We start from the raw sequence: 13,992 nt of genomic DNA, 5'->3' as shown, positions 1-13,992 counted from the left end.
GTGTAGCTTTGCGCGAAATTCAAAACAAATAAACAAATTGTAAAATGTATTAAGTAAAATAATTATGTAAGTATAACCCGTTGTATAGCCTTACGCTAAAACAAGATCAATAACAACACAATCGAATAAGAAGCAGGTGAAGGAAATGTGTCTGTTTGCTGGAGAATCTCGTGTGCGATATTTATCATTTTTATACAGCACGTTAATGGTCATGATACAGTTATTCAGGGTTAAGAAGTTGAGTGGTTCTCTTTGTTGACTCATCTGTTCTAAATTATGTAAAACTCATTGATATCGTATAACTTCAATACAATTTCGTGGATTGATATAAATTTTTTCCGAATTTATATCTGTGATTAAGGCCTTCTTTATAGTCAAATGTTAATGTACCATTAATTGTTTCTTGTTATGTTATTCATTTTATAATTTATTATTATTATTTAGTATATGTTGCTTAATATTTGGTTGATTTTTAGTATCTTTTCCATATTTATTTCTCAGTTTTAGTATATATGAAACTTGTGATTAAGTAAATTAACGCTTCATAATATTTTAAAACCAACCTTATTACAACCAAATTCACTTGTGCTGGTTTGGCTCTATTTCTAATTCTACCTATTCCATTACGACAATAATTTGTTTGTTTGTAATTAAGCACAAAGCTACACAATGGGCTATCTATGCTCTGCCCGCCACGGGTATCGAAACCCAGATTTTAGCGTTGTAAATCCGCAGACATACCGCTGTGCCACTGGGAGCACGACAATAGTTAAAGACTAACTTTTGTCAGTTATATATAAATTGAAATCAAATATGTATTTCTATCGTTTAGACAGCGGAACTTATCAGTTTATACGTAGCTAGTCAATTTATAAACTGATAAATTGACTACGTAGCTTCTGTATACAATTTTAATAAAGAAATTGGTTTATACAAATACGTTTCATTTTATGGATTGATAATATGATTTGTATTTAAATTTTGGATATATTTACAGTATATTTAGTTCTATAAAAGTAACATTTTATTATGTTTCAACTCTTATGTTTCATCTGGAAGTTATTGCATTTCCTTCCTCGAAAGATCTGTTGTTACAATTTATCTTTTAAAGTTTGTTTTCATACAGTATTTCCTTGTCTTTCCTCAATGCGGTTCAATGATTAAGAACGAAACTTAGCTGCCCTATAGAAATGAAAACCTCAGCAGAGTAAAACCATGACTAGAACGCTCCCTATTTGACTTAAACCAGAACGCGTCCTCTTTGAGTTAAAAGAGTGAAACCAGACAGAATGCTACATATTCAATGATGAGGAACACACTTTTTTAGAAAATAAAGTTTTGAGACGGCTTGAATGGATAGTGAAAAAACTTTATTACAAATGTACAACTTTTCGACAAGCTTATGTCATCATTAGGCACCCAAGAATGCTACGTGATTGACTTGGAGACAAGATAAAATCAGAACCTCTAACTTACTAGCTAGTTACTCAAATATCATACAGTTAATTTAAAGATAAGTTAAAACAAAAACCCGAGTGTTACCAAGCTAATATATTGACACATTATCACCAAATCCAGATTATCACTTAAGTTGCTTGAAAGTAGATGGAAACCAGAAGCATAGTTCACTGTTCATAAACTTTTTCACTGTTTGCTGAAACCAGAACCAGGATGTTACGTAGCTGATTCGCAGGCACGTTATTTAAAACCACAACCAGAATGTCACTTAGGTGGTCTAGGGATAACTTATAACCACAATGACTGATTAAAGTCAGAATACGATTTATATATAGGTGGCTTAGAGACAAATTACCATCATAGCCAAAACTCTCAATAGCTTTCTTATATACCGAAATTTGTTGACACTTTACAAGAATGATGTTCCAGATTTACATGCTATCCTTGAAATTACTTTTTCTATTACAGTTTTGCTCAGTCCGATGGACTATTGCACTATTGCTCAATATCATAATTTCTATCGTAACAAACTTCTGAGGAAGATAGTAGCTAGGCAAATCTTAGACCAGAAATGTTAAGAAACATTCCACAAATCCTTCTCCATACTTGGACGTCAGCTTCCGAAACTATTTAACTCTTAACCAGTTTAACTCGTAATTTTTGACAAGTTCTGCCGGAATTATTTTCATGATGTCCTAATAATTATTACTATATCTTATTAGGTGGACAATAACATGGTTTGGATTAGTTTTCAACCAAAGAGACATAAATGTTATCGGACGCTATCACCGTCTGATAGGTAAATCGGGATTTTCGGCCGGACGCTAGCAGCGTTCGCTCGGGTTTGAGGAGTTCAGCAGATTAAAGGCACAACAATTCATTAAAACTGCGTTGAGGTATTATATGGTTGGATAAGACTGATGTGGAAACAGTTGTTGGTTACGGATGTGGCTAAACATTTAAGAACTTAGAGTTTGTGAACCTTGGTCAGCTTTAAATCCTTGCTCACTATCTTGTTACTGGCACTAGAGGGTAGATCCAGATCTATCAGGGTGGAGTTTTGGGTCAGAGGGTTTTGTTTCATAACCACAGTATTCACTTCGTGGATGCGGAATTTGGAATGTGGCTTCGGAGTCCAATGGTGTTTAAAACTCTTTGCTGTGCATGTTTTTCCGCTTTTGTGAAAAACAATGAAGGCTTCCTTCTTCAAAATGATGTGTGTTCTTTGACTCTATCTCTTTTAATGATCTCGTTGAGTGATAGTTTTTCTCACACACGTATCGCTTAACTCGCAGCGAAACGACACTGTCGATTGAACCAAATATATAAGTGCTAACATGTCGCCGAAACGTCTCAGTTCACAACAGTATATTAACATTTATTAAATGTTCTTATGAAGCGTAGTTAACCATTTATAGATAGATAACAACGAAGTATAAAATCAACTGAACTGGTTTATTCACGGATTAAAGCCAGAACCAGAATGTCATCTAACCGATGTAATAGCAAATTAAAACCCAAACCAGAATGCTGATCAGATATCTCATTGGCAGATTATGATCAATTCAGAAACTCACTTATTGACGGATTAATAACAATAATATAACTTCAGCTCCCTGATCTAATGTTATATTAATAAAAACTTGAAACTAGGATGTCATCTGTTTAATACATGATCAGATTAAAAATTTTACGTCACGTAGATGAGTTATGGATAGATTAATACTTAATACCAAAGCCTGAGCCTCATCTAGCTGAATTATTGACCGTTGAAAATCACAACCCGAATTCTAAGTAGATGGTGTATTAGTAGATCAAAATCAGAATTTTACATAGGTTTATAATGTCAAATGATTTGTTTGTTTGAATTTCGCGCAAAGCTACACGAGGGCTATCTGCGCTAGCCGTCCTAAATTGAGCAGTGTAAGACTAGAGGGAAGGCAGCTAGTCATCACCACTCACCGCCAACTCTTGGGTTTCTCTTTTACCAACAGATAGTGAGACTGCTCGTCACATTATAATATTTAATGCTTGGAGACGGCTTGAATGGGTAATGAAAAAATTTTTTTATATAAGTTTAACGTAATAGCCGTTTCTATACCCGTGGTGGGCAGAGCACAAATAGCTCATTTCGTAGCTTTGTGCTTAATTAAAAAAAAAGTTTTATTAAGTTTAAGCAGTAGAGCGACATTTCCTAAAAACTGTGACTTTTACGCCAGGAGTTCAAAATCATTTGATTAATTCACTGTGACTTCTACAACAGAAGTTCAAAATCATTTGATTAATTTACTGTGACTTTTACAACAGAAGTTCAAAATCATTTGATTAACTTACTGTGACTTTTACAACAGAAGTTCAAAATCATTTAATTAACTTACTGTGACTTTTACAACAGAAGTTCAAAATCATTTGATTAATTTACTGTGACTTTTACAACAGAAGTTCAAAATCATTTGATTAACTTAATGTGACTTTTACAACAGAATTTCAAAATCATTTGATTAATTTCAATGACAAATTATCATTTTGTCATCTGAGGTAATGAATTTGGCGTGTTTTACATTTTTAGATTAATTAGCATAGATATTTTTTAGATTATGGCTTTTAAAATAAATTTCTGACAGTTTTTTAATTCATTTTAATAAATACATCGTAATGAAAAAATTCAAACAAAAATTCCAGATAAGCAGATTAAGAGTTGAGATGTCTCATGCAGTTTATCTATATAGTTGCCGGTATTCTTCGTATCTATACCGAAACTTACGTCAGTCTAAAATAGACTGGCTATATTTGTAATTCCAGTTATAATTACTTCTGTACACAGCTTTCAATAAGTCTGTAAACATAGCAGTACTTTACATTCCGCCTCTGTTGTTAGCATGCACATTCTGATTACCCGAAGGTTTACATTTCATCATACTGTTGAAACACGATTTCTGTCGCTCTATAAGCTTCACAACTTGATTAGTTTTTCAAATAAGAAAAAGGATAAAACGCTTGTCACTTTGAGCACAAGGTGGAGTTAATTAATGAATTTAATTCCGGAATACGTATTGAAAGCACTAGTTGTTGAGCTGGAACACCCTTACTGAGGTGGTGATGTGTTACATGTAATAAAGATGTATTGTAAACTAATAACCTCCTTTACTTCAAGAAGATTAATTTTTAGCCGCAGCATAGCGGCTCATAGAAATGAAGTTCTTTTTTTTTTGTCACAAAATGACTACAACAATATTCTTGCTTTGGTGTAAATTGTTTGTTTGTTTGTTTTCAGATATTCGCGCAAGGCTACAAGGGTCTGTCTGCGCAAGCCGGCTCTAATTTTAAACTGATAGACTAGAGGGAAGAAAGTTATTTAACATCATCAATTTTAATTGCGACAACGGTAGACGAATTATGGACCCTCAGATACACAGTCAGGAATATACGCTAACTATAGGCCACGACTAGCTTTTGGTGACGATATAAACTCACTAACTTCATTAAGCTCACATTTCTGAGTTATAGACATAAAGAACATTCAATAGCTTAGATTGGCAGTGTACAAAATTGTTCTCAGAGGATAGTGAGTATGACTCGTGTACAAAAACAACAACAACAACAACAAAAACACCTTTTTAATATATCTCATAATATTTTGTGAGTTGACAAGCTTGGTCTCAGCTCATAATGTAGAACTGTTTTCAATTGAACAAGCTTAGAACTGGTATAATCTCTTGACTAAGCTTTGACTACTATATTAAGTAGAACTGTTGTCAGTTGATTAAGCTTTGATTTGCGATATTAAGCACAACTGTTTGACTTTTAATTAAGCTTTGACTAACAATATTATATTAACAATATAATATCTGTTGTGAGTTGATTGTTTGTTTTTTATGAATTTCGCACAAAGCTACACGAGGGCTATCTGCCCTAGCCGTCCCTAATTTAGCAATGTAAGACTAGAGGGAAGGCAGCTAGTCATCACCACCCACCGCCAACTTTGGGCTACTCTTTTACCAACGAATGGTGTGAGTGACCGTCACATTATAACGCCCCCACGGCTGAAAGGGCGAGCATGTTTGGTGTGACGGGAATTCGAACTCGCGACCCGCAGATTGCGAGTCGAGCGCCCTAACCTCCTGGCTATGTTGGGCATTGTCAGTTGATTAAGCTTTGATTTGCAGTATTAATTAAAACTGTTGTCAGGTGACTAAGCTTTGACTACTATATTAAGCAGAACTGTTTCCAATGTGCAAGCTGCTGGAGGTAGAGTAATGACGTGGGGTTAATTTTTATGACAGGAGCTGGGTTTCTCAGTCTCTTGTGGGTGTTTGCATTAAATCCTATGAAAAGTTGAGTCTGAATATCCTCGGGTATCCAAATGAATTCGTATATGTTCTATTTTGACTCTTTAGTTGGTGGATATTGTCAAGATAACAATTTTACCATTAATTATACTGTAATTGTTCGTAATTTATTTGCAGAGCACGAGGAAGAATTAATATTTTCTGGTCACAACAATCCACAGACCTCACCCAATTGAGAATTTGTGAGAAGTATGCTCTACCTTCAACTGTGAAATATTTGAAGTTAATATTACAGAAGAAATGGGTAAAAATCGAACATAACGTAGTCCAAAAACTTATGAAGCTTATACCACAATTGATTCAAGCTGATGGTCCAATACACTATTAGATAATTGTTTCTAACTTTTTGACCAAGCAATGTAACTTAAACGTGAAATTCGTTTAAGTGCTTTATAAGTATCAAGAATAATTACTCTAAACAATCTTTTTTTTTATTTGAATAGAAACGCATTCAAACAATTTAATTCATTTATTGTTTGTCGCAGTCTTTTCCGGTCTCTGTTTATGATAATAGCATAGTCGTGAATGAACCTATCTGACTTTATTGGTGTTTGTGGATATACTGGAAATACTATTTTACAGAGGTTGAGTACGTTATATTAAAGTATTTTAGAGCCTTAACACATCTTGACGTGCATCGTGACAATAGCCCTTCAGCTTACTTTACATTGCAAAAGGCTCCGTCGCAAGGTTTGTCATATCCAAAGCACACACCTCATCCCTACTGCTTTCAATAACCTGTTTAGTCTGGGAAGATCAAAGTATCCCAGCGTCCGTTTCAACAAATCTAATTGCACAGAAATCAGTAGGTGCTGCATCCGGCAAATTGACAGGCATGTGTGCCAATAGAATATCACTAATACTCGTTTCGTTTTACAACTTTGGTTGAATAAATATGTGGTGGAAGCAACTTGTGTACACGTGACTTGAGTCGCTTTTACAGACAGAGATCCTGTCATGGTTATGTTGCATTCTATTTCTTGATTTGGACGGCTTTTGCTACTGGATTCTCACACGTTATAAGATGACCACTATAACAAGTCGTATTCCATGACTGGAATATGACTTGTTACAGTTCTCTTCCTAGGTGATCTTGGTGCCATATTCCCTTGTTGTCTAATGCTATGAAGTACAAGATATATTCTAGCCTTAGAAATTCTAAACCCCCGTTTTAAACATACCTTTATGATCTGAGTGTATGAATATCTTGTTAATAAAAGGGTTGTTACATGCTCTTCAAAAAAACAATCAATTAGTAGCAAGTATAAGAGTTTTAAATAACAATCTGAGTGTTGACCCTTTTCTTCATTCCTTTTTAATGTCTTCTGCTAATAAAAATACATCAAACTTAAATCATTTAAGATAATGCTACTAGTATTGGAATAATAGATCTTGGACAATTACTTTTTACTTTATTTCATGAACATTTAGTTTGAACAAAGATAATTTATGTAGAGCCTGTTTCATACAAGCCCCCCCCCCCATTGGCACAGCAGACTTGCAACGCTAGAAACCGAGTTTCGATACCCGTGGTGGGCAGAGCACAGATAGTCCTTTGTGTAGCTTTGTGCTGAACTACAAACAAACAAACAAGTATACTACAATAAAGTTTGAAGATTGTCTAGTTACAGTTAAATGTATTAATACTGTTTCTTTGATAGACTAATATTAGCTTTGGTTCCAGTTTTATAACTGGAAAATTAAATATGTTGTTGTTCCACCGTAGAACCGAAGTCAGAAAGCAGACCATTTTTAGATGGTTTCGTGGAACACCTGCGACTCTTTTCTCGTACTCGCTATAACAATATATAGAGTTACGTTTTACATTAAGTTTGTGGAACTTTTCCAAAGATTGCGTTTTCTAACCACTGAGAGAAAAACAAAAACATTATATAGGAATCTCAGTTTCGGTAGTTCTCTGTTGATGTGACTCGTTCATCTATTCCATCACGTTATTTGTCTAAAGATGAAAATTACGTAGAAAGATATTATTGGTTTTATTTCTCGAATGAGCACAAAAACAAACAAACAAGATTCAATTCGTCTTCGAACAATACGTCACATAATTTCGTTTTAGAATTAAGATGTCCTGGACCAGTTTCCAATACTTGACAGATGGCTCCGTTCTATTTTCGCACACCTATTCATACTTAAACTTTGTTCTATATGCGTATTAGTATTATCGTTGTCTATTAAACGAAAGTAACGTTTGATGGTTGTATTCTATATATGAACAGATCAAGTATTAACACATTCCAGTAGAAAATGTAAAAAGTACGGTGACATTGTAGAGTATACCACTTGCATATTTAACGTAATACAATTTATGAATGTATTTCGATATGCGTATTCTGAAGTATACTTGTTTTAGTCCCTTAGTTTTATTCTTTCTTGTCTTGTTGGTTGTTGTTTTCTTTGCAAAGCTACACAATGAGCTAGGTATCTGCACTCTTTCCATCGCGTGGAATCGAACTCTCGATTTTAGCATTGTAAGTCCGTTAACTTACCACTTACCCATGGGGGAGGGGTGGAACTAAGGTATGTTATACCGGAAGAGGATAAGAGTAATATTTGGTTCCTAGTTTAAAATAATTATATTTTTGGTCAGCGTGGTCACATTATCATCGTTGGTTGGTACAGTTACAAAGAATTTTTATCAGCAATCATTATTATTATCGCTGCAATTATGGCTATTAATAGAACGATAATTATAGTAATAGTCAAGAATATCATAAGTGGTTCGTGTAATTATCATATTAACTTCGACAAGACGGTTGTTTGTATAGCATGACAAGTTGATGTAATAGATACTTTACTAGATGTCATTAAGAACATTGTGGAGACTTGTTACAATTACAGTGAAGAATGTTGATGGAAGTTCTATCATAACTGCTGTTAATAATAATGTTCATTTTCATCAACTATGGTGAAAACATTGCAAACGTTGAATGTAGGAATTTAAGTTTCAGTGGGTTTAAATTGCAATTTTCTAACAAAGTTGATCTCAAAACACAACTAGACGTAACGTGGAAGTAAACAAATAATAGTTAAAAGATAACGAATTAAACTATATTTTAAACAGATTAATTTTTATATGTTTATTTAGAGTCTGAGAATAACATATAAGTGACATTTTCTGTTTTCTTTTATGCTTTAATTCGACTTGTGCCCAAAGATATTTTGAACAGAAATATTCTACAGAATTAAGATAGGCATAAGGGTTGCGGGTTTGAATTCCCATTATTGAACATGTTCATCCTCAAGGGATGCTGTCAGGGCCATCCACCCGAGTATAATTCTTGGCTAATACAAAATACTTGAGTGGCCGACCTCAACATTAAAAGGGATTAAGGTCGAATGAAGAAGAAGATTCTACAGAGTTAACATTTTATCACATTTATACAATTAGAAAAACACCCGTAACTTAGCAACTAATATGTAAAATGGTTAAAAGAAAACAGCTTTCTAAACAAAACTAGATCTGGACTAATTCGATGACGAGGATCCCACTTTGAGACTAATAATGTTTGGAGACGGCTTGAATGGGTAATGAAGAAAAACTTTAATATAAGTTTAACATAACAGCAAATGTACAACGTTTCGACACGGTTTGATGACAAAACCTTGTCGAAACGTTCTACATTTGCTGTTATGTTAAACTTGTATTAATTTTTTCTTCATTACCCATTTAAGCCGTCTCCAAGCATTATTAGATCTGGACTAAGAGTATAACCGAAGTCACATACTGATGTTATCAAAACGTTTTCTGCTTAGTTTTTAGGTGTTTAAGATAATTTGCTTTGGTTAGTGTCCTTAAAGAAAACAATTAAAATAGTTTTCTAGGTTGTTAATAACACTTACGTTTTCTGGTTTTAATATAACATTTGCGCCGTTAGGTATATTTCGCCAAGGTTGAGTATCGATTCCCATGTCACTTTCTGGACAGCTGGACAGTTGGAGGTCATATGATGTCCAAACGTTGGCCACCTCAGTAGGGCTTTCTGTAGGTTCAGCAGCTTGTGAATTCATGTGTTTGTTTGATTGAACAACATAAAACACAATCATAACCAGGCGAAAAGTGAAACGATGGACCATTTTGAATGCCTAGTGCAAACTTATTGACTTCAAAACAATACAATAGCTGGATATAAGCAACTGAAATGTTTCAGTTATTTCAGATGATGATCTGGTGGGTTTTACTGTCAAAAGTCTGGAATAGTCTGAACTTAAAGAATAGCTAACTGTGGGCAGAAACAAAGTTGATTGTAGAACAGTTGGCCTGACATGAAATTAGTTAGAATAAGATAACACGGTGAAAACCTAGTTCTATCAATCAAGCCTCGGGACTGATGCACATTATAGTTCAAGGAATAGTCCGCGGTCGAGCTACAGCAGAAGTGCTACTATTCTCGAGCTTTTGGAACAACTTTCTGACGACACCACTGGCCTTAGACGTACTCAATCAATACTTGCCAGAGAAAACAGAGGTCCGTGTGGAACAAATCGGATAGTATAGGAGGCAGTAGAGGCTTAAATGTGATTGTGTTTAATACATATAAGGAAACTTTAACTAATCAACCCACACTACTTTATAAACCATTGTTTGATGAATATCTTCACATTTTCATCACTTATTAACCATATATGAAATGTTTTTGTTACTTCCCTAATAACAAATCTAGTGTAAATCATTTCCTGAAATACTGCTGGTCACAATATATATAGAACCTTTATTAATTACGTTAAGTCTGTACGTTGTATTTTAATTAGTTTTCATTTCAGTGTTTATTATATATGTAAATCACAAAAAAAGAAATAGTTGTAGCTACAGAAAACCCGAAATACAAAGAAACATTTAACATCATCGACAGGGAAAGTTTGTTTTGGATTTAGCACAAAGCTCTACAATTGACTATCTATGCTGTACTGCACCCGCCACATGGTTAGAACCTTCAATTTAATTTTTTCGCTGAGCCACCAATAGTCAAAATGAAAGGAGGAGCATGAACTTATAATTTCGATCAAATGTATATTTGTATGTTATATGAGCTATATTTGTATGTATATATATATATGTGTGTATATATCAAACAGTGATTGATAAAAGCCATAATATTCTTATTGACGAAACCAAGAAGGTTGTTGTTGTTTGTAATTAAGCACAAACTACACAATAGGCTATCTGTGCTTTGCCCACCACGGGTATCGAAACCCGGATTCTAGCGTTGGAATTCCGCAGACATGCCACTGTGCCACTGGGGGTAAACCAAGAAGGAAGATAGATTTTAGAAATATGATGTAATATGTGTACGTAAACCATGAACAATAACTGATATTTATAAACAATAGCTGATATTTGCATTTTTTATTAATCGTTATTGTTGCGTTGATATATGTAAACCTTGAAAAACAGCTAAAAGTTTCGATATTCTTAGTAAAAATCATGTTGACTTTTTATTTGTTTGTTGTTAAGCACAAAGCTACATAATAGGCTACCTGTGCTCTACCTACCGCGGGTATCGAAACCATATTTTTAGTGGTAAAAGCCTCACACCTGCCGCTGAGCCACAGGAGGGCCACATTAACTAAAGATGTTTTTTTTTTTCATAGCCCTCATAATTTATCCAAGAAGTTCGTGTACTGTATCGATATACATATGTCGTTTCAGATAATTTTTTCTTTCATTGTCTAACCCAGCTGACAAGTTCTGGTATCGAATGAAAGGCCTTCTAGGCAGGAACTTTTTGCAGACAAAAAAAAAAGATAATTCTGATATATTATTTTGACATACTTTCGATTTGAAATTCGCAATACACAAATTAAGAGTAACCTAAAAATTTTCCACCTAATGTTTTTCATCTTTATTACAATATTTAAGCCAATTGTTCATAATAACGAGGAACCCAACGTTACTTGTATACCCACTATCAGCCGTCTATACTATATATATATATATATAGCCCCCCAGTGGCACAGCGGTATGCCTGCGGACTTACAACGCTAAAAACCGGGTTTCGATACCCGTGGTGGGCAGAGCACAGGTAGCCCTTTGTGTAGCTTTGTGCTTAATAACAAACAAACAATATATATTAAGCCTATTGATTTTCAGTTGTCCTTAGCTTTTAGCATTCTAACAGTTATCTTAAAGTATTGTAGTGCGCATACTCTTTACAAATAGCGTTTTGCAAATACTTGTCTCTCAACTGTAGCCCCGCTCTGGCGTTCTGGTCCTAAACAAAAGCATCCTGTGCAGAAACGTGTGTGAAACAAAATATGTTGGAGAAATACTATTATAATACAATATCTTGAATATTGTGCTCTAATAATCGACTTTTCATTATGTTCCGCTCCCGAAATTTTCATCCAAACGTGAAAAAGTAATAAAAGACAACAAAAATAGTTTGGACGACATTTCTTTCTTTCGACTCGCTTCAATTGCTTCTATTAAGTGACAATCCTGTGATCTTTATGTAAGACGGCACTTGAAAAATAAAAATGCTATGCTCTTCAAAAACAATTTCTATTGCATTCTTGTGGAAAAGTCGAACTCTTTTGAACCTTCTTGGTGTAAGTCTTTAACCACAAATCTCGCAGTCACATTATTTAGTGAAAAACTTTTCCTATGTCATTTGCCCCTACAACCATCAACCTTTTTAAATATTCATTGTCTTACATAAGCCGTTTTTCAATCTGTAGATATAGATTGGAAGCCGGTTTAAATATTATTTAATGCGAGGTAAATAAGTTATTATTTATTTTATTTGTGTACATTATTTTTCTTAACCTATTATCTATTTTGTTCGTTTTTGCTATCGCACCATTCCTAACATTATGAAATATTTAACACCCATTAAAATAATTAAATAAAAAAGATAACAAAAATAGACGCAGTAGGTTATCGAAACAATCCCAAGAAAAACTACCATAACGAAAACATTAAACGTAGTTCTATATATAACTGAGCTTTGAAAAATGTTTGATCTATATATAATTCGTCTTTTATTTTGTCATTACCAGAAATTCCATAAAACACAAACAAAAACAAATTATTGGACAAGACAGACCCCACCAACTCCACCCCTCCCTTTTTTTTTCTATAGCAAAAATTTTAATTTTTAACTTGTATGACGTCTTATACACGTTTGGACTAAAACAGTGCTTCTCAATCAGGGTTCCTCCACAGACATCCAGGGGTTCCGCGGAATGCAAAAGTTCCACATATTCTAATGCGTAAAATACATACTAGTCACATAATTGCAATCCAACTACATAATATTTCTTTATTACTACAGCGGGTTTCATAATGACACAACATAACAACAAGTAACTGCATTGTTTTATATTAGTGAGTGAGACTAGGTACAAACAGGTGCTTGAGTCGTGTAAACTGTTATTATTTGAGAGAGCACGCTTCTAGTTATGTATGTGTGTGTGTATGTCCAAGTAATTGGCTCGAGAAATTGTTCATGCTTTGGATGTGTATGTGTGGGTATATAGTTGCATTAAACATACGTACCATGTCTGGAATTATTGATATACTATTGCAGTAATGTTGTTTGCAATGAACGCTGTGAAGGGTTCCGTGACACAAATTTGACGCCAAATTTGGTTTCAAAAAGGTTAAGAACCACTGGATTAAACGACTTGGTCAAAGGGTTCAGGTATAACCATTCCTAATCTTGAACTACTAATCAGAAGGAAGATAGCCAGCCAGCAGCCCTCGTGGTGTGACTGTCACTTTCATAGCGCGTCTACACTGAAAGTGACGTGTGTGTTCATTGGCATCAGATACCCAGCTCTGTTTCTGTGATTCGCAGCTCGACACATTCACCACTAAGACATGCTCGGCTCATTTTTTGCTTATCATTTTGATTTTAATCCAAGATGATACAATAATGACGTTATATAGTTTACGTTTGCTCTGACAAAATTCTGTTTCGAGTCAGTACTTACAATAACACCATGAGTCTTTGTTTAGAATTGCTAATAAAAACTTGTCTCATCTCTTCAGTTTCTTTGTTGTTACTTTTATGTAGATACGATAATACTTTTTTAAACAATAGTTGAAAGTTTCATTCTTTTGACAGCACATAATTTTACAAACTCAACAACCTGAGAGAAACTTAGAAACTGATCGAAGAAACTGACAAGGGATACTCTATTTCTTTGGTTAATTTAAAATATT

At 34.2% G+C, this 13,992-nt stretch overlaps 1 protein-coding gene across 1 annotated transcript in view; it reads right to left on the bottom strand.

Moving 5' to 3' along the window:
* The window catches only part of LOC106458324 (protein crumbs homolog 1-like), a 75,887-nt gene extending 65,701 nt beyond the window's left edge, over window positions 1–10,186 (bottom strand). The window contains exon 1 of the mRNA XM_022384505.1: window positions 9,669–10,186. Within this exon, the coding sequence (XP_022240213.1) occupies window positions 9,669–9,902 (234 nt within the window). The 5' untranslated portion in view covers window positions 9,903–10,186. The remainder of the gene's footprint in view (window positions 1–9,668) is intronic.
* Between the last annotated feature and the right edge of the window lie 3,806 nt (window positions 10,187–13,992).

This window comes from Limulus polyphemus, unplaced genomic scaffold (genome assembly GCF_000517525.1).
Source record: "Limulus polyphemus unplaced genomic scaffold, Limulus_polyphemus-2.1.2 Scaffold445, whole genome shotgun sequence".
Lineage (NCBI taxonomy): Eukaryota > Metazoa > Arthropoda > Merostomata > Xiphosura > Limulidae > Limulus > Limulus polyphemus.
The sequence above is the reverse complement of the archived record's forward strand: the minus strand, read 5'-3'. Positions and strand labels throughout refer to the sequence as shown.